The following is a 22,116-nucleotide window of genomic DNA, read 5'->3' as shown; positions in this document are numbered from 1 at the left end:
GGAAATCTATGTACGTGTCCTCTTAGGAATAAGTCCCATTATGTTTAGTGGGGTTTACTCCCAGGTCAGTGTGCATAGGATTGCCGCCTCAGGCAAAGTCAGCCAGTCTGAGAGAGCAAGAGAGACTGACCCAAGGACACCTAGTCAGCTTCATAACGGAGTGAGGATTTGAACCTGGGTCTCCCCCTTCCGTCTCCAAACACTACACCACAATATTTCTTATTCTCACCACATGTTCGATTCCAGGTTGAGGCTGAGAGATGGTGGACTGTTTAAGATTACTTTGTGGTAATCTTAGATTAGTGGTGGTGGTGGCAACGTTTGGCCCTCCAAGTGTGGTTGAACTAGAACTCCAGTCATTCCTGGCTATTGGTTGCAGATGATGGAGTTATTATCCAGCAACTTCTGGTGGGCAGCAGGTTGTCCCATCCCTGCCTTAGATGCATAAGGGAAAACAAGCTGGAGCTTAATCCAGCAAAGACAGAAGCCCTCTTCAGACATGGAAAAAATGTGTAGTCCCAAAACACAAGGAGGGGAAGCGCCATGTGTAGAAGTTGGCTTGTCTGCAGAGGAGAGCTTCCTCTATCCGTCGAGGCTCTTTGCAGAATCTAGAACCCTGATTTCCCAGGGTTCGAAATCATACAGAGAGCCTCGATGGGTAAAAGATGCTCCTTATGGCAGACAGTCAACCTCGTCATTTGGAGTGCAATGAGAATGGTGATGGAGGGATGGTACTGGAGCCAGTGTGCTTATTCCTGCTCCCTCTCCTGATGTGTAGAGACTGCACCCTTTTTCCAATGCCTGAAGAGGGCTAGAGGTTTGGTGGACTGGGAAGTCAGCGGGACTGGATAGTCGTGTGAAATTGGTACTGACTTGGGTTGCACTACCCTTGAAAGACCAGATGTGCAGCTTGGGGGTGATCTTGGACTCATCATGGCCTGGTGAGTCACAAGTAATGGCTATGGCCAGGTGTACTTTTTACAAGCTACAGCTGGACCTGGAATGGTTGGACCTGACCTTGATCATCCATCCACTGCTGACCTCTGAACTACAATGCATTTTAAGTGGGGGCTGCCTCTGAAGCTAGTCTGGAAGTTCCAATTGGCACCAAATGTAGTTGGCTGGGTGCTGGTGGTCTGAACACACCAATCCTTTTTTTGTGCCAACTGTATTGGCTACCAGCAAATTTCTGGTCCCAAGTCAAAGTACTGGTCTTAACCCTCAAAATGACTTGGGACCAGGCTATTTGAAGGGTGCCATTCAAATCTACATCAGGGGTCTTTTATGAATGCCCATCCTTAAAATTCCATAGGTTGGTGTGCACAAAAGATAGGGCCTTCTCAGTGGCGGCCCCAACACTGTGGAACACCCCGCCTACTGACATGTGCCTAGCCCTTCTGTTCAGGCATAGAAGTGAGCAGTAAAGATCTTTCTGTCTAAAGATGCCTTCAACTGAATTCGTAATTGACTTGCGTGTTCAAAGCAACTCTGCAAAGTATTCTTTATGCTTGGTACTGTGGCTGTTATGTCTTGTATCTGACTGTGCTTTTCTTTGTATGCTGCTGAGTGAGGTCATAGCCTTGAAAAGCATCTTTCAAATACTTTAAATAAACAATGAGTACATGGCAAAGGTGAGATTTAAACTGCAAGTTGCCTGACTCACAGCTTGCACTCTTTGCCCCTGTATGACAACAGATCATGGTAAGATTATTCAGAAGAACAGCTGTTTATTGGAAGGCACTTGACTCACTTGGCTGAAGCTGTAGCTGATGTGAGCTGAGTTTTGACCACTTCTATGACATCTGCAAGTGACTTCCAATAGTGATGTGTGTTTAAACTCTTCTCTGCTGGCCTTTGTTTTCCCAGTGTCCCTGCAAGGAGAGTATCAGAGGAAACTCTACAAGGAACTCCTAAAGAATTACAACCCACTAGAAAGGCCTGTGGCCAACGATTCCCAGCCACTCACTGTCTCTTTCAGTCTCAGCCTCAGGCAAATCATGGATGTGGTAAGTCTTTTCATTTTTATAATTCTGGTTGAACTTAGTCTTTCCAAACATCTGTTGGTAGGGGAGGAAGTTTCAGAGAAGCCATTAATGTTAGTGTTCCTGGTGTCTTAGGTGGCCTTGCAAATAAGCCCACAGAAGCGACTAGCCTGCATTATTGTGATGTTTTTATTAGACAGCTATGCCATTGTGCGGGGGTACATTTTGAAGTGCAGGCAGTCATCAGGACAGTCCCCACAGCCCCACCCCCAAGGAGAGACCAAAATGCAGGCAGCTGTCTTGATCCATATCAGCAAACTAGTTCTAGCAGTTTTCATCTCCATCAGGAGCAAGCAAAGCTGATGGCTCTCCATTTCCCATTCCAGACCAAGCCACCTCCAAAATGCTTTACAACTAGGAACAATACATCGTTGCTGGGAAAATCCATTTCCCCCCAGCTACTGTTAGGATTGCAGCTAAGCTCAGAGGGGACAGGGAATTCAGGGGGGGGGGGTGACAGTATCCCCCTTACTAAAAAAAAGTGCCAGTACTGCATCACTGTGAACCTTGGCTCCACCACACCATTGCTGGTAAGAAGCTAATAGCTTGTGTCACCATTAGGGATGCCCAGATTTTGTGAAATGTGTCCTGTGGGTGCTTTGTGGACTGCGTGGTGTTGTTCGTTCCAGTGTCTGCTCACAGATGGATTCAAATGTTCAGTTTCATGGGAAAATGTGCAAAGAATTTTGTAAGAGGGTTCGCAACAGTTTACGTAATTTACGTTAGTACGTAACATTTAGCATGTGAAAGTCCATTCCAGCCAGTGTGGTGTAGTGGCAAGAGTGTTGGACTAGGAGCTGGGAGATCCAGGTTCTAGCCCCACTCGGCCATGGAAGCTCACTGGGTGACTTTGGGCCAGTCACAGACTCTCAGCCCAACCCACCTCACAGGATTGTTGTTGTGAGGATAAAATGGAGAGGAGGAGGAGAATGTAAGCCGCCTTGGGTTCTTTGCAAGAGGAAAAAAGGCGGGGTATAAATGCAATAAATAAATAAATAATAAATATTGGTGTATGAAAGTCCATTCCATTTAACTTTTCTCCACATATATTGTCCAGGATGGCGTATGTCTCAGAAGGAACTTGTGTATTTTCCTACGAATAAATTTGTGTAAATTTTGGGATAGTTAAAAAAAAAAAAAAGATCCGAAAGTCCATGGGCTCTGTGCGGTCAGAGGAGGCTGGTCTGCTGTGGATTCCACAGGTCAGATTCTTAGAAATCTGAACTCATTTTAGTCCATCTCGAATTTCTGCAGCATCCCTAGTTACCATGCAGGCTGCAGAGGAGGCAAAGCTTGGAAATACAGGCTTGTAGCCCTTCACCAGGTTAGGAAACAACAAAACAAAACTGTCTTCTACCAAGAGGACTGGCAGAGGAGGGATGGATCACTTCATCAGGCCTCTGCCAGCCTGCTGCATTTCCATGGTGGTGCCAGAGGAAGGGTCTTTTCTGCCTCCACAGCTAGTTCAGGAGCCAAAAGGAGGGATGGAGCAACCTGTCCTTCCCCTGGCAGCTCACTCCCTTTCCTGCATGGAATTCCATGGCTACCATGCAAGTTGTTAAACACAAAGCTGTTTTTAAATAACAAGCTGTTCATTGGCAAGTGTACAGGTTGAGCAGTTGCAACGGAAAAAAAATGCACGCAGGCTGTGGCTTTAGGATTAAAGCAGCACATCCTTACAGCTTTAAGAATGTAAGAACATACGAAGAGCCCTGCTGGATCAGACCAAGGTCCATCTAGTCCAGCATTCTGTTCACACAGTAGCCAACCAGCTGTTGACTGGGAACCCACTAGCAGGGCATGAGCACAATAGCACCTCCCACCCTTGTTCCCCAGCAACTGGTGTACATAGGCTCACTGCCTCTGGTACTGGAGGTAGCAAATGGCCATCAAGACTAGTAGCCATTGATAGCCTTCTCCTCCAGGAATTTGTCCAACTCTCTTTTAAAGCCATCCAAATTGGTGGCTATCACCACATCCTGTGGTAGCAAATTCCATAGTTTAACTCTGCGCTATGTGAAGTCCTTCCTTTGATCTGTCCTGAATCTCCCACCCATTGGCTTCAGCAGCTTTCTGAGGCTGCACTCTGCCAGACAGCTCCAGAAACTTAAACAACAACAAAAGATACTGCCCCATTTTTTCTCTCTTGGCTCCCAAGGGAAACACTGGTATCCGACCCCCCCCCCCTTACAAGTCAGCGTGACACTGATTCCAGTGGCTTCAAGAACTATTCACAATGGGCTTACATCAGAGGTGTAGCACCTCTGGCCCTCCTGGGGTCCCAATCCAGCTCTGTGGGGTTACCCGTATGGGCACACTGTCTCATCCTTTCCCCTGATCACTGATCATTTGGTGGTTTCCTGGATTTGGCTCATTTCTCCCTATTTTAAAAGGTCAAAATGCCTCTCCTATGGCTTACTTATTGGCAATTAAGTTAAAATAAGATGACAATTTTGGCCCCACCCACCATCAGAATGTGCCAATTCTGTGCCAGTTCTCCAAAACTGAATCCAGCCCTCAGACTAAAAGAGGCTCAACACCCCTGGCTTAGATAAAGACTAGGCCGATGGGTTGTTATTCCCCATGACATGAATATTTCACCACCAACTAGCAGGCTATGCTAAAAACATAGTCAGGGAGAGAGAAGGTTCTCGCTTTATTTATTAAAATGAGCTAGCATGCCCATAAGCAATAAACTCATGTTTGCTGCTGCCTTAAATTTCCTTTTGTGCTCTCTAATGTCTTGGACACCTATAATCCTGTTCTGATGAAAGGTCCCCTGTAATTCTGCTGTTTGCAATCCAGTCTTCCACTGTTGAATTTAAGGTGTTGTCCTAGCCCTGGCCTGGTGGCATCCTCAATAGGGATGAAATAGGCATGAAATCCAAGGCTTCTGATTTTAATTGGGTTAGGATTGGAATTGGGGGGATGGGAGAAGGAGGGAGGGATATGTGGCAATATGTTTGAATGCCCCCTCCAATAGCATGTCATGGAATAATATAGGTTGAGCCTTTCTATCTTAGGAATCCTGGAGAATTCCTCCACGGACTCCAGCCTCCGGAGTCCATGGCAGAGTGGCTTCACTTACTATGAGTCTGGAGGAGGTCTGTGGGGCAGCTCTCCAGATCCCTATAAGACACATGCTAGTGGTGGCTGCCATTAGCTTGGCAGGAAAGTTACAGCCATAAATGGCATATTGTACACCATTTGCAGCCATAAAGCACTTACTTTGACTTATTTATGTCAAAGTCAGTACTTTACAGCCAGAAATGGTGTACAATACACTATGTATGGCTGTATTTTTCCCACGATAGGCTAATGGCAGCCACCATTTCCATATCATGTCTTATAGGGAGCCAGAAAGCTGGTCCACCAACTCTGGTGGATGCAGCTGGGCTCCAGAGGATTCCACGGGGCCCTGAGTGGCCAGAAATGCCCCTTGAGGGACCCCTCCCTCCCAGACTGGACAGTGTGTGTGTGTGTGTGGGGGGGGAGGTTCATACAGCCCTACTCTACCTGACATGCTACCTTTCTGTGTGCAGATATTTTTCTATGTCTCTATAGGAGCACATTCAAATGTGCATCTTCCCAAAGTGACCCACCAGATTCCTCTAGAAGAGCACTAATCTTTTTGTTCCCAGCTGCTAGTATTTAGAAATGCATACTGCCTCTGAACAAAGCAGTTCCATTAGCTACTGTTAGAGCTATCCTCCATGAATTAGAGAAATTAGCATTTCAAGCAGGGGTGTTGAAATCTGCCCCACCTGTGGCCCCTAACTGGCTCTCCAGGTTCCTGGGGAAAACCTCACCCCCTTTCCCCCAACCACCAATCCTTCGGTGGTTTCCTAGGCTTTGTGCATTTCCCCCCATTCTAAAAGGTTAAAATGCCTCCCCCAAGGCTTAGTTACAGGCACTAAGGGCTTAAGGGTGCAATCGTATGCATGTTTAGACTGACCGCCCCCCTACAATTCCCAGCATAGCCCAGCCAGCATGGCTGGCTGGAGGGATGCTGGGAGTTGTAGGAGTTTTTCCTGTCCAAGGGCACCTGCAATTTATCACACATTCATGATTGGCCATTCATGGAAGTTTGCTGGTCCATTACACAACATCATAGTCCTCCAGTGATTTCCCCCTGCCTATCCCATGTTATCCCGATGCTTTCGAACTGTGGTGCTGGAGAAGACTCTTACGAGTCCCCTGGACTGCAAGGAGGTCAAATCAGTCCATCCTAAAGGAAATCAACCCTGACTGCTCATTGGAACGACAGATACTGAAGCTGAAGCTCAAATATTTTGGCCACCTAATGCGAAGAGAAAACTCTCTGGAAAAGACCCTGATGCTGGGAAAGACTGAAGGCAAAAGGAGAAGGGGACAGCAGAGGATGAGATGGCTAGATAGCATCACCGATGCAATGAATATGGACTTGAGCACACTCCGGGAGAGAGCGGAGGACAGGAAGGCCTGGCGTGCTATGGTCCATGGGGTCATGAAGAGTCGGACATGACTGAACGACTGAACAACAACAATCCCATGTTATCCCCAAATGGAAAAAATGCAGTATTTTCCCCAGCCCCATGGCTTGCCCATGTACTTCTCCTGTAGTGTGAAAAACCCACTTTGTTTGGAGCTGTTGGGGGCACGGCCATGATGACAACGGGTGACGTCAGGGTGTGGGCATGTCAGTATACTGATCTGCCAGCTTGCCGCCATGCTGCCATGCCATGACTAAATGCAATGCACTGACTTTTGCTCCCGACTTCAGATGCTTACTGCACAGGAGAGAGCAGCTGGCATGCCAGCATTCCAATAGTTTGCCGGGAAACCGGTGTCTGTGGGAGTGGGGTCTGGGCAGTTCAGTGGATGTTGCTGTCCACCTGCACTGTGTGCCAATCACAACCAAACCACCAGTAATCAGCAGGGGGAGGGAAAGGGGCGGAAATTTTGTGACACTCCCACTGTGTGTAATGGCCTTTTGGCAAGTTTTTGCAGAAAAGTAGCCACCCCGTGAAAAGGTAAAGAATAAGGCAGTGAATTCTAGAAGTGAATTATGCCTTGTGGGAGAAAAACTTTTTGTTTTAGTTGGGAAGAAAGGGTTAAACAGCCCCTTTCCTTCTCCCCCCCACCCCCATCCTCCCTGGAGCCTCTGTGCCTGCCAGAAGAAAGCCCTTGGAGAAAAGACTCTCAAAATCACAAAACTCCACATGATGTGTCAATACACCCACACACCATTTCCTCTCAAAGCAAACTCAAAGAGTACTGTATATGACCATAGATTAGTTTAAAAGCACTTTATAGTTGGATTTTTTCTTTTTAAAATGAATTTGTAGTGGAAGGGATAAAAAGCAACACCTTTCTGTGATAATAAAAGAAAGAGCCTTGGAAGAATCTTCTTTCTAAAAGGCTAGAATTCATAATCTGAAAGAACAAGTTTTCTCCCCTCTGTATACACTTTCCTCCTTCACTGCTTATGCAGTCATATGTTAATTGACAATGGTTATTTAAAGATGGACTTTTGGTCTTCTGGGCTCTCCCCAAAGCCTGAATAACCTCAACAGAGGTTCACTGCAAGATGCATTAGGAGCAACATAAATGATAGTTGAAGATAGTTTTTTCTTTAATTTCAGGAGAAACAGGCAGAAGTAATGTTCTCCTTCTTCTCACCCTACCTTTTGATTTAGGCTGAAGCTAGACATCACAGAGCAGGGTTTGTGGCCATTGCTGAAAACAGCCCTGCATGCCCCTGTTAACTCTGCCCCCGCCCCCAATGTCAAGTAATACAGGCGCATGATATAATACAAGACCCCAAACAGTTCTCACATTTTGCTGTTCTCTCCATTTCTTTGGCTGCCACCTGTGGGTGTGGGGGAATCTGGAGCACAGTGACACTGGGGCCATCATGCAACTGAAGCAACCTTAGCCAATCCACTATATGGGTTTGATGGTGCTATCCCATGCACGTCTACTCAGAAGTAAGTCCCACTGAGCCCAAGGGGACTTACTCCCAGGAAAATGTGCATAGGATTGCAGTCTAAGCCTGCAAACCTTACACCATCTTTCCTGCAGGTAAGCCCAACTGAACTCAATGGAACTTGCTTCTGGACAAACGTGTATAGGGTTACATTGTAAATTTATTGACTAATTCAACATAAGGGTACAGACCAGGGGTGCAAAACCCCTAGCCTTTGGGCCTAATCCAGCACCCTGCGCTCCCTGATCTGGCCTATGGAGCCATTGGCTCCTCCAGGGGGCAAAGCCTTGGAGGCATCCTTGCTGGTATTTCTGACCTGAGATTGGGATTCCCTTGCATGCCCCTCTCCCTCCATTCCATTCCCCTTTGGATGGAGTTCCTCCCTCTGTGCTGAGGATTTTGAGGAATCTCTGTGCCTCGCTCAGCCCGGAGAAAAGCTGAAGTGGGTGGAGTGGAGGTGGGGCAAAGCCCACAGTGGGTGTGGCCATACCATTTAGGGCTTCATGGGTAAGGTGGCTGCTAGTCCTGATGGCTGTTTGCTACCTGCAGTACCAGAGGCAGTGAGCCTGTGTACACCAACTGCTGGGGAACATAGGCAGGAGGGCGCTGTTGCACTCACGTCCTGCTTGTGGGTTTTCCACGGGCAGGAGGGCGCTGTTGCACTCACGTCCTGCTTGTGGGTTTTCCACGGGCAGGAGGGCGCTGTTGCACTCACGTCCTGCTTGTGGGTTTTCCACGGGCAGGAGGGCGCTGTTGCACTCACGTCCTGCTTGTGGGTTTTCCACGGGCAGGAGGGCGCTGTTGCACTCACGTCCTGCTTGTGGGTTTTCCACGGGCAGGAGGGCGCTGTTGCACTCACGTCCTGCTTGTGGGTTTTCCACGGGCAGGAGGGCGCTGTTGCACTCACGTCCTGCTTGTGGGTTTTCCACGGGCAGGAGGGCGCTGTTGCACTCACGTCCTGCTTGTGGGTTTTCCACGGGCAGGAGGGCGCTGTTGCACTCACGTCCTGCTTGTGGGTTTTCCACGGGCAGGAGGGCGCTGTTGCACTCATGTTCTGCTTGTGGGTTTTCCACGGGCAGGTGGTTGGCCACTGTGCAAACACAATGCTAGACTAGATGGACCTGTGGTCTGATCCAGCATGGCTCCTCTTACACTCTGAATAGATCTAAAGCAAAAATCATACTTTCTTTTTAGATGAGGTGTGTGTCATAGCAGTCATATTGGAAGAGGCATTCCCTCCCATGCAAGAGAAGAAGAATGCCTCTTTTAACACGGTACTTGTAATCTGCAGGTTTCTGTTCACATATATTTGCTGTCTGATTCATTGGAAAGACCTTTGTAGTCGATTAAAAGTATTGCAGTCAATTCAAAATATGTTGGCTAGTCAGTCAGTGGATCAATCTAACCAATCAATGGATGAAACCTTATTGATTGATTGATTGATTGCATTTATATCCCACCTTTTTTCCTCTTGCAAGGAACCCAAGGCAGCATACACAATCCTTCTCCTCTCCATTTTATCTTCACAACAACAACCCTGTGAGGTAGGTTGGGCTGAGAGTCTGTGACTGGCCCAAAGTCTCCCAGTGAGCTTCCATGGCCAAATGGGGACGAGAACCGAGATCTCCCGGCTCCCAGTCCAGCACTCTCACCACTACACCATACTGGCTTCCATTGCAGCCCAAATGACATATGTTCCCTTCCTTCTGGACTACGGATGGGAGAGAAATGTGCTCAGCTCACATTTTAATGCACACTTATAGAATCATATCATAGAATAGTAGGGTTGGAAGGGGCCTACAAGGCCATCGAGTCCAACCCCCTGCTCAATGCAGGAATCCAAGTCAGAGCATCCCTGACAAATGGCTGTCCAGCCTCGTCTTGAAGGCCTCCAGTGTGGGAGAGCCCACCACCTCCCCAGGTAATTGGTTCCATTGTCGTATTGCTCTGACACTCAGGAAGTTTTTCCTGATGTTCAGCCGGAATCTGGCTTCCTGTAACTTGAGCCCATTCTTCCGTGTCCTGCACTCTGGGATGATCAAGAAGAGATCCTGGCCTTCTTCTCTGTGACAACCTTTCAAGTACTTGAAGAGTGCTATCATATCTCCCCTCAGTCTTCTCTTCTCAAGGCTAAACATGCCCAGTTCTTTCAGTCTCTCTTCATAGGGCTTTGTTTCCAGTCCCCTGATCATCTTTGTTGCCCTCCTCTGAATCCTCTCCAGTTTGTCTGCATCCTTCTTAAAGTGTGGTGCCCAGAACTGGACACAGTACTCCAGATGAGGCCTAACCAGTGCTGAGTAGAGGGGAACTAGTACTTCCCAGGATTTGGAAGCGATGCTTCTATTAATGCGGCCCAAAAGTTTGCCCTTTTTGCAGCCACATCACATTGTTGGCTCATATTCAGCTTGTGAGCGACAACAATTCCAAGATCCTTCTCGCTCGTAGTGTGGTTGAGCCACGTATCCCCCATCTTGTAACTGTGCATTTGGTTTCTTTTTCCTAGGTGCAGAACTTGGCATTTGTCCCTATTAAATGCCATTCTGTTGTTTTCTGCCCAGCGCTCCAGTCTATCCAGATCACTTTGAATTTTGTTTCTGTCTTCCAAAGTATTAGCTATCCCTCCCAATTTTGTGTCATCTGCAAATTTGATCAGCATTCCCTGCACCTCCTCCTCCAAGTCATTCATAAAAATGTTGAAGAGCACTGGGCCCAGGACTGAGCCCTGCGGTACCCCACTCGTTACCTCTCCCCAGCTTGAGAAGGTCCCATTGATAAGCACTCTTTGAGTCCGATTCTGTAGCCAACTGTGGATCCACCGGATCGTTGTTTCATCTAGCCCACTTCGAGCTAGTTTGCTCATCAGGATATCATGGGGCACTTTGTCGAAAGCTTTGCTGAAGTCGAGGTATATGATGTCTACAGCATTCCCATGGTCTACAAGGGAGGTGACTTGATCCAAAAATGAGATCAGATTCGTCTGGCAGGACTTGTTTTTGACAAATCCATTCCATTTGTCTGGCAGGACTTGTTTTTGACAAATCCATGAAATACTTATATATTTCATGGTTCCTGAACCAATGGATGAAGGGGAACAGCATTGTAGTGGTGGCGGGTCGTGCCGAGGCTTCGCTCTGGCACTGTTTTGAAGCCAGCCCCCAGCCAGGTTGCAGTCTGCTAGGGAAGGAGGAGGGAGCAGAGGGAGTGCGGGCGGCTGCCTCTTGGCTGCCTCTCCTCTCCTATGCAGAGCCTGCCAGACAAAGGGGGCAAGTGAGAGAGGGAGCCTGAGGGAGCTCTGCAGCCTTCTCCCCCCCAATTCTCCCCCTCAGCTCTTGGCTTCTCTGCCCATCCCTGCTCCGTGCCTGTGCACCCGGGGCTGCCCTCCTCTCCTGCAACACGGGCCCCCTGTTGAGGGCTGCTGCTGCTGCTGGCCATGGCAGCAGCAGGAGAGAGGGGGCACTGCTTCCATTATTTACTTAGGGGGCAGGGCAGATGGCTGGTTTGTGCCAGTTTTTAGGATCTATCACACAAGCATGTTTACTCAGAATTCAGCCCCACTACGTTCAATTGCCAGTTGGGCTTTCTCCCAGGTAAGTGTGCGTAGGACGGCAGCCTTAGCTGCCTTCCCAAGATCTCTGTAAATTTAATTCGAAATAAAGACCCATTGCATTGCACTGTTAATTAATTTCTACAGTAAGCAGAGTTGCCAAATGCAACCTGCTGTACACTTTTTTGGTACAAGGTTGGCATGTATCTGGGCAAACAAACCCTGGTGGAGGGGAGGGAAATGGGAAAAATCAGTTGGGGGAGAGAAGAAAGAAGGTGTGTGTGTGTGTGTGTGTGTATGTGTGTGTGTGTGTGGTTCAATGCAGCTGGGTGTGTGGACATTTCTGTTGGGGGGGAGGGGGGAGATATGATGAAGGCGTTTAGGAAAGGCTAACGGGTAATGCTGGGGTGCTAAGGGAGTGTGCAAGGGGGCTGCTGAAATGAGAAGGGGTCTGTCCATGAGGGCTGAGTTGAGCGGGTGAAGCTCCCACAGAGTATCATGTTTTTAAAACCTAAAATGTTTGTGTTTGACTGAGTGAGCGGGTGAAAAAGATTAACACCCCTGCATTTTTTCTCAGACATCCAATTGAAATACCCCTGCCTTACTCTCGGCTGCACTGTTTTTGGATCCCAGTTGAAGGCTGTATATCTTACAAGGCTGTACAATCTTAGAAGGGGGCATGGCTGTGAGGGGATGTGGCTGTGACTGTCACGAAGGGACCCTGCACTTCTGAATTTGCCACTATGCTACTGAACTGGAATGCAGCTTTATTCCAAAACTTGCAGTTTTCTGAATTTTGCAATGCAGTTCTCCTATCAAACATCTGTATATGAGGAGAAAGCACATATAACATGCATATATTTATGAAAATAAGATAAACTGCATTATATTAAGGGAAAATGCATATATATATGTATGCATGTATGGATGTATGGATGGAAAAAGTCAGCACGAAGTTCATATGGTAGGAGAAATGTGCATGAAAATGCATACAAATTTTGGTGCTGACTTTAAAAAAAAAAGCAAACTGCTGTGGAACTAGGACAAAATGAACTGGATGTGGGGGAAAATGAGAAACAAAGTGAAATCAAATGGACAGATGTACCCATCTTTACACTGTGGACCACTTTGGAACTAATCCATGGAATCGGCATCTCTTGAGGGTTGTACATGCAGTGACAACTTGAGGGCAAAAAAGGATTTTGCTGGATGCCCTCCAGGTATTTGGGAGTTGGTGGTGCTCCAGGACTTGGGCATGGGGAGGACCTACGTGCCCGGCAATGTCCTCGTAGTATGTAGCACAAACTCCTGCCCCGCCTCTCTTGTATCGTGTTGCTGCTTGCTCCGCAGTTCAGGATTCTAGAGGCAATGCCATGGCAATACGCTGCAGCATGCGCTAGGGCGATGCAATCTCATCCATCTATTATGACGTGCAAAGTTCCTGCAAACATGGTTGGCCATGCTTGTTAGGAACATCAGAAGGTTTCTTATTCCAGCTCAGTCTGTGTGTCCATCTAACCCAGGTCTTGGGCAGAGATGGACATTCCCTGTCTCCATTGGAGATGCCAGAGGTTTTTATGATAATTTATTATTACATTTATATCCCACCTTTTCTCCCCTTGCAAGGAACCCAGGGTGGTTTACATGGTCCTCCTCCATTTTATCCTCACAACAACCCTGTGAGGTAGCTTAGGCTGAGAGTCAGTGACTGGCCCAGAGTCACCCAGTGAGCTTCCTGGCTGAGCCTGAGTGGAGACTAGAACCCAGATCTCCTGAGTCCCAGTCTAGTGCTCTAAACACTACACCACACTGGCTCACTGACAGCAGAGGTGAGCTTTGAAGTGAGGCCTTCATGGTTCATGAAGTAACCCTATACACACTTACCTGGGAGTAATTTCCTTTGCATGCAGCAGGGCTTACTTCTGAGTAGACATTATAGGGTTGCACTATCAGGCTTTAAGCCAGCTTCTACGATAGTTCCTGCTTCTATTCATAGTGAATGCAGCTCTCAATCCGTAGTCTGTTTCTAGTGTCACACTGACTAATTTGGCAAGTTTAGAGGTTTTGCACCAATATTGGTGTGGGGGAGCCAGCCTAAAGGCATCCAGTGAGCTTCATGGCCATGTGGGGACTAGAACCCAGGTCCCAGTCCAACACTCTAACCACTACACCACCCTGACTCTTGGTGTGATTGAACCTGTGACCTTTTGCATCCAAACATGTGCTGTACCACCAAGCTGTGGTCCTTCTCATTAATTTGTGTTGTTGTTGTTAACACTGAGCACCGTTTCCTGGGTAGAAAGTGAGGTATAAGTTAAATAAATAAGCAAGCAAACAAACCAACCAAGAAACCACCTTATTTGGTAAACAGCCATCAAGGTGGTGGTAAAAAGCCATCAAAACAGGTACAGTAAAAACAGAAAAACATTAAAACTGCATAATTAGAAATCTAAATTAAAATGTGTCTTCATACTCTTTCTAAAACCCAAGAGGGTGGAGGCCAATCGCAGTTCTTGGGGGAAGCGCATTTCACAGTTGGGGAGTGACACAAGATCAATCTCTTTCAAGTTGGTCCAACAAACAGGTTTCTGTGGGTAATGGTGCCTTTCCTGTACATTTCAATGTTAGTGAGCCTAGAGATGGCTTTTGTCCCCCCTCAAAATTGCCCCAAACATGTTGGGGTGAAGTGGGTCCTACTGCAACATCCAAAAGGAACCCTCACCTCCCATTCCCTAACTACTTAGTGGCAACAGAGAGAGAGAGTTCATAGAATGCTAAAGTTGGAAAGGGCTGTTTAAGCCATGAAGTCCAACTCCCTGCTCAATGCAGGAATCCAGCATCGTGGACAAATGGCTGTCCAGTCTCTACTTGAATACTGCCAGCAAAGGAGAGTCTATCACTGCCCTAGGCAGTTGGTTGTATTGTCTGACTACCCTGACTGCTAGGAAGTTTTTCCTGATGTCCAACCAAAATCTACCATCCTGTAACTTAAGCCCATTATTTCATGGCTAAAGTCTTGGATGACAGAGAACAGGTTGTGGCCCTCTTCTGCATGACAATCCTCTAGGTACTTGGAAAGTGCGATCATACCCCACTCAGTCTGCTCTTCTCAAGGTTAAACATGCCCAACCCCTTCCAACTTTCCTTGTAGGACTTAGTCTCTAGTCCCCTGATCATTTTTGTTGCCCTTCTTTGAACTCATTCCAACTGATGTGAATCCTTCTTAAAGTGTGGTGTCCAGAAGTGGACACAGTGTTTGAGGTGAAATCTGACCTGTTCAGAGTAGAGTGGAACCATCACTTCCTGCAGTTTTGAAACTGTACTTCTATTGATGCAAACTAATCACAGTGGGCATGGCAGGAGGCCACTTGCATGCTGGGAGTCCAAGAGGAGCTCTCCCTGCTGCTCCAAGAAATTAGGAAAAACGGTTTGTGAAGGTTTGGGGTCTACAGAGGCAAGGAAAAGAAAAAGGTCAGGCCTAGAGACCTGGAGTTTTGTGTTGGGAAGGGGTATCCCTGGGAAAGAGTAGTTTCATTTGCCTAGTCAGGTTTCAGTTTCAATTCCCAGGTTAAGTTTCATTTCTTCAGGGTTGAAACAGTAATTACAGTTTTGAGGGTATATAAAGAAAACCAGAGAGAGTTGGGGAGACCAGAGCCTGAAGGAAGAGCAGGAAGAAGCAGCCTGGAGAGGTGTGAAGTGCAGCTAGGGTAAAAGAACTTGCGTTTTGCAACTTTTGTTTTCTCTTAATGCCTTTTGTATCACTCAGCTTGACTGTGTAAATAACTTCAGTTGTGATTTGCTTGCTTTAATTTACCAGCAAACTGTTGTGGTTGAACACTGTGTCTAGAGTGTCAATCACCTCGTGCCTACAGCCTAAACCCCATGTTGTTGGAAAGGGGAAGGTAAAAGAGGGAAAGCAGGACTCTTAAGGAGGCAAGAGATCCTGAAGGAGTTCCTCAGGCGGGCAGGTCATAAAGGTTATAGAAGGGGCTCGTGTCAAGTGCTGTGGTGATGGTGGAAGAGGAGCAGAACAGATCCAACTAAGACAGGTGCTGAGCTCAGAGTGGCTTCTGGGTCTGATCCTAGTTGAATCTGGAGGGAGAAGAAGATGCCAGGAAGCTGGTGTCCAACGCTATCATTGTGGACTCTTCTGTCATCAATAGTTTTGCATTAGTGGATGTTGCATGTGGAGGATGGGACACTGGGATGCCGATACTGATTTTGCCAGCAGCAGCCACACATCCTCTCCAATGGCACATTCTGGCTTTAGGATGCAGTCCAAAATCGTTTGAATTATTACTTACTGTTGATGCAGCAGCACCATCTGTGCTACTCCACGGTTATTCCTCAAAGCTGCTGTGAACAAAGAGACAGGTCCCTGCCCCCAAGCTACTTACAGTCAACATTTTGACAGGGGAGGAGACATCAGTGGGAGAGAGGAGGGAGATGAGGAGAACAAGGGACAAAATACAAGTAGAAGCACCAGCATGTGCTTTGACTTGGTTTCGGCGGAGGAGGAGGCTTAAGGGCCTATAGCTCAATGGTAGAGCACTAGCTTTGCATGGAGAAAGTCCCAGATTTGATTCCTGGCATCTCCAGTTAGGGCTGGAAAAAGGCCTGCCTGAAACCCTGGAGAACTGCTTCCAGTCAGTGTTGACAACACTGGGCTGGATGGACCCAGGGTCTGACCCAGTATAAAGCAGCTCCCTATGTTCCAAAGGGTTCAACCTATTGTTTTTTCTTTCTTTTTTTAAAGGTGATTTTTGAGGAGGATTTAAGAACATAAAAATAACTCTGCTGGGTCCAATCCAAGGTTGATTGGGTTCAGCATGCTCATGCTGAGTCCTAAAGTGTTCAGTCAGATGCTTCTGGAGAGCCCACCAACAGGACTAGAAGGCAATGCCTTATTCTTGCCCCTCTCATTTGGTATTCAGTGGCATTTGGTCTTCAGACTTTTAGCCATTACTGCTGATAGCCATTGATAGACCTATCATCCTCTGGGAACCTGCTGATTTCCTTTCCCGCAGCCCACTTCAAAGCCATCTTATGTCCAGGCCGTCACCAATTTGGAGGAAGAGAGAGTCAGGATGGGCGAACTCACCCCGGTCCATGCCATGTGCTGCTTGCTTGGCCCTTGCCAGCCGCCCGACCCTATTCGCCATGTGCAGTGAGCCACCAGGCATTTCACGGGTGCCTGGTGAGCAGTGTGTGGCCGCCTGATCCCATGCCGAGCCACCATTGCGCATAAAAATGGTGGTCCAGCCTTTTTCGTAACCCCCCATTTACACAAATACCAGCTGGAAAGTGGCTATTTATGCAAGATTACAGGCGTAAATGGTCCATTTATCCCTGTAACCTTGTGTAAATAGCTCCTTTACGGCCATCATTTGCATAAAATGGGGATTTACGAAAAAGGCCAAGCCACCATTTTTACATGAAAAGAGTTGGCTGTTTCTCTGCTTTAGGTAGAATTGTCACACTTTTAGGGCATATAGTCCTATGCATGTTTAGACAGGAAAATGTCCCACAATTCCCTGCATGCTGGGAGTTGTAGGTTTTCCCCCCTGTCTAAACGCATAGGATTGTGCCCTGACTGTGCTAACAGCTGTGTGTTGGCGCTGGTAATGGGGTAGATGTCTGTGTCCCAATCCTGTAAGCCTGGATTTTACTGACAATTACCTAGGATAACAACAGACAATAATATTTAGTTGAGGATCAATGGAAACAAATTCAGAGTAAATCAAAATCTGGGATGAATGGGTTTAGCTGTTGTAATCTCCTAAACCCATTTCCCCGCAGCTAACCCCCTCTACCCTTTTCCTTCTCCCACTTCCTCTTATGTAACTGGTGTTAGACTTGTTTTCTCAGATGAATTGAGAAAACCACTTTTGAGGCTTTTCTTCTCAGTAAGATACCAATAGAAATCCTGCAATGATTTCAATTGATATGTGAACAGGCAACAAACGGACAACTTCTGGGATCAACTTCTGGGACCAGTGTGTTTCTGGGTGTATACATCACATTAATCATTTTGAAAGGAGACAGAAATGAAGCAAGTATCCAGTCAGTCAGGATAGCACTCCACACTTGGGATGGATGAAGCTGTTGATTTTGGTTTCTCTCAGTTTCTCATTTTTCCAATCTTAAATTCAGTTTATTCCAAACATTGGGAATTTTAAAAAAAAGATTGCATGAAAAAATATATATGCATTTGTCTGCACATTTCTCCTAATACATGCATTTTTGAAAGCGATTTTGACTAATATAGACATTTTTGCAAGCCATTTTCCCAATATAATTAATTGTTGAATGTTAGTTCCAATGACACACACATTTTTGTATGCATTTTTTGATTGGAGAACTCCCTTGAAAAATTTGGAGAAGTGGAAATTTCAGAGGATAACTGAGTTTAGATTTGCATATTGGTTTGCAAGGGCAGCATTAGGTGAGTTCTCATTAAGATGCAAACTGAATGCATTTTTCCCCTAGGAAGACCGAGTACCTAGTCTTAAAAATGTGAGGAATGTTAGCTAGACCAGATAAAAGTCCATCTGGTTGTGAAGCAACTATCCCTATTGTTCCAATAGCCATACTGATCATCTGCAGCATCTGATATTCAGAGGTATACTCCATCTGTACATGGAGGTTCGATTTACTTAATAGCTAATAGTCTAGCACAGTTTAAAATCCATCTCACCAGGGGTCCATCAGCACACCTGTGGCACAGAGTTCCATAAGTTAATTGTTTATATTGCCAGGACCCTCCCCCCCCCCGCAATGAAAACATGAGAAGGTATGGGTTTACCAAGCAGCCATGGGGATCTACAATGATCAACAGCTTAAAGAACCTCTTTAATTCAACCTCAGACCGTTTGATTCCCTAACACTTAAGGTGAACACACATTCCACTGTCTACCTTACATGGGCAAACCCACCCTTACTTTAAATACTGATCATGAACTAATCTGTACTTCTAGGAATGGATGAGTCTGTCAGTTTTGCTATCTCCCACATTCATTTTTTTTAAAGAAATCTCATGTTTTTCCCATTTTCTTTCTAAAGAAATTTGGTAAGTTTTTATCCAAATATAACCAAACAAAATGCTCACCCATCTGCTTTAGCCAAATTCAGTGGGTATAGCCCTCCAGATATTCTGGCCTACAACTTTCTTCAGCTCCAGCCAAGATGGCCAAGGATCAGAAACAATGGGAATTGTAGTCCAAAACTTCTGGAAGGGACCGGGTTGGGGAGAAGGTTTATTGCCTTCTAGGAGCTCTACAGCATGAAGTAGGTGGAAAAAAAAAGTGTTCCCATCTGCCAGTTGTGGGACGCACCCGAAACCCTCCTGCTCAGTCCCAAACCAGCAACTGATCCCACTACCCTCACTACAGTGGGTGTTCCTGAGAGTCCTGCCTGCTGCTCTCCTGCTGTGAGATTTGCCATAGCAGGAGAGCAGGGCCTGTGGGGCTCTCCAGAGTGGCCACTTGGTTGGCAACAGTAGCAGGTGCTCCAGAGAGCCCCACTGGTTCCACACTCTTGCTGTGGCAAATGCTGTAGCAAGAGAACAGCCAGTAGAGAATTCTGGAGCAGCTGCCCATCCTCTGTTTCACTCTGTGGGAGTGTGGTCTTCCAGGACACCTCTCCCACAACAACTGGCTCTGAGGAAGGACCCCCTCAGAGCCAGGCATTGGGCCCTGGTCAGCTCCCAGGGGGCAGGTGGTGGCAATGGCATGGGTGTGACGGTGATGGCTAGGGGGATGGGGGCATGTTGATGAGGGCAATGGGGTGGGAGTGTGTGTGTGTCAGCACTGCTCACCAACAGCAGCACAGCCAGCATCTCCATTTTCATCCCTTCAAAGGTGACGGGGGAAAACATGTCCCTCTGTCCATAGCCAGGATGGGTGGAGCACATTTTTTTTTAAATAATAGAACGACTGAACAACAACAACAACAATATAGTATTTATATTACTATTTTTTTGTTGTGGAACAAACTCCCTAGACAGGTTCACCTGGCGCCTACATTATACTCTTTCCAGCACCAGGTGAGGACCTTTTTATTTTCCCAGGCATTTTTAGCATTTTAGCATTCCAGCTTTTTAGCTCTGCTGTCTTAAATCTACTCATGCATTTTAAATATCCGCACTGCTGCTAGGTTTTACTGTGGTTGTATTTTTATTCTGTAGCTTTAACCGATTGTATTTTATATTGTATTTTCTGTTGAGGTTTTAATTTTGTGAACTGCCCAGAGAGCTTTGACTATTGGGTGGTATAAAAACGAAATAAAGAAATAAATAGTTCTAAAACTGCCAATGGCAAGCACCATTTTGGAAGAGATATTCTGACTTCTCTCTGATGGCAGAGGGAACATCTCTTTAAAGCTGATGCTGTTGGTCACAGTGGCTGCAAACCACTTTCAGGTCTGGAGGCAGCATGCTGGGGAATAACAACAGAAGAGAAGCTTATTGCCTTCTTCATGCCCTGCTTGTGGGCTTCCCAGAGTAATCAAATAGGCTTTATTTTGAAATAGGATTCTGGACTAGATACCCGACTGGTCTGATCCAACAGGGTCGTTCTTATGTCTGTTACAACACCGAAGTCCTTAATCTAAAAAACAACAACAGAGTATTTTTTAAAAAAATTCAGAACTGTTGTTTTTAGTTATAAGCCAAGTGAATTGGCTGAACCGTCAATTGACTAAAACTCATACAATGAATCCTCGAAACTTTCTTTCATCAGTAGTAGCCCTCCTTCTGAGCAAAACATCAGCAGGTCAGGATCCGGCTGCATGTCTTCCTTGTTCCCTTCCTTTCTTTCTTTCATAAAGGGTTTAAGAAAGTCTGCTTTGCATTAGAAAATGTTCTGTTTGTTGATCTTCTAATTCTGGTGGTATTGACTTTAATAATTTTAAATAGCTTGGTTTTTATTGTTGACGTGTTTTGGTGTAAGATGCTTTGAGCTCTGGAAAAATGAGTTCTTATCTCTGGTTTTCCTTTAAATAGATAAATATACAAGTACTTTGGATACTTGCATACTCCAGACTGGGGTTACAATCATTCATATATGCACATATATGGCATCGGAAAGGCTTTAAGTAGCCCTTGTTTTATTGGGAGAGGAAAATATGAAAATGTTTTTGCTCCTAAGTTGAGAAGTGGAGTAGAAAGCAAGCAAAGAAATTCACATGGAGAGAAATATTGCTCAGGATTTGATTACCTGAAATGGGTGTTCTGGAACTACTTGCAGCAGGGGCTATTTGGGATGTGCAGGGACCAATGGGATGATACAGTCCCAGAAAAATCAGGAACACAAACTGAATGGATAAAATCATACCAGAGATGATGATATGACAGGAGGTGGGAGTGATTGAACAATTCTGCTGTTTGGAGGCACTGAGCTTCCCTCAGGAATAAAGGTAAGTCCTTCTGCAGTTTGCGGGTTAGAGAAGAACATCCGATATAGGATCAGATATAGAATCATTGCAAGAGCTGGAGGAGAGGAGAACGCTACCTTGATCGGCAGTAGATTCATGTCAGCTAAAAGAATGTACTCTACACAAGATGTAACTGACTTGCAGAATTCATTGCCAGAGGTAGTGAGGGCCATTGGCTTAGAGAACTTCAAAGGGAGATAAGATATATTCCTAAAAGATGCGCCCATGCCCCATGCAATGCAGAAAAACAGCACTGCAGGGTTTAAATGTTTCTCCCTGATATATTAGATTTCTCTTTTGCAGGAAGTTGCATGGGAGAGGATACAAAAATGGCATTCTCTCCCTGCAATGGTACAGGATGCTATACCACCTCAGGATTTTACCACCACATACTTTCATGTGTATTGAAGGGCCTTTGGTTCTTGCTTTCCTAACACCCTTTACAGACATTTCCTGCTGGGCTGCTGACCGCCTCCAACTCTGTAAGGCCCCAGGTCTGAATCAAGCTATTAGTAGTTTTAGAGTGGTTTAGATCCATAATGCTCTCTGCCTTTGGTCAGAGGGATGCTGTTTCCCTTAACAGGCCTCTTGATGTAGCCAGATGAGTCAAAAGGGTGAGAAGCAGTTCCAAGAACATTCCTTGCTAATAAGGAGCTTGTCTTATCACTGCTGTGCCTGAGAAGTAAGGTTGTTTACCTTAAAGCTACAGGTGGCTGTGCTGGGAACCAGACGCTGTTAGTCCATGCTGGGAATGCACGCTAGGGGGCACTCGCTGCTGTTATGCTGCCTATTGCTAAGTATGGTATAAGACCCATTGTACCCGATGGCTCTGGGTTCAGAGAAGCTGTCTGACCCAGCCACTGGGTACACCTGTGTGCTGTAAGTTACTCAATAAACTACCTCCTTGTAAGTAAACCTGGGTCTGATTTATCACTATCTTGGCACCAATAAATGAAGAGGTCGATGCCCATGGCTGGGGCAACACAAACTCCCTGATCTTTCACTGTCTGCTTACTGCTCCCTGTTCACCCTGGCATTCCTGGACCTTTCTTTTCTCTGTCTGCCATCCCCTGGATCCTCCCATGACATACTTCCCTCATCTTGCTTGTTCCCAATTCTCCTGCTTATCA

The 22,116-nt window shown here is 46.3% G+C and overlaps 1 protein-coding gene across 2 annotated transcripts in view; it reads left to right on the top strand.

Moving 5' to 3' along the window:
- The window catches only part of LOC146336951 (neuronal acetylcholine receptor subunit alpha-7), a 123,567-nt gene that overhangs the window by 13,213 nt on the left and 88,238 nt on the right, over positions 1–22,116 (top strand). For both annotated transcript variants that reach the window (XM_084816743.1, XM_084816742.1), the window contains exon 2: positions 1,867–2,006. Coding sequence is in view for 1 of the 2 variants with exons in the window: in XM_084816742.1 (XP_084672868.1) it covers positions 1,867–2,006 (140 nt within the window). In the remaining variant the exon portion in view is untranslated. The remainder of the gene's footprint in view (positions 1–1,866; positions 2,007–22,116) is intronic.

The sequence above is a fragment of the Heloderma suspectum genome, chromosome 11 (genome assembly GCF_057233095.1).
Source record: "Heloderma suspectum isolate Gila_16-S chromosome 11, 16-S_ref, whole genome shotgun sequence".
NCBI classification, from domain to species: domain Eukaryota; kingdom Metazoa; phylum Chordata; class Lepidosauria; order Squamata; family Helodermatidae; genus Heloderma; species Heloderma suspectum.
The sequence above is the reverse complement of the archived record's forward strand: the minus strand, read 5'-3'. Positions and strand labels throughout refer to the sequence as shown.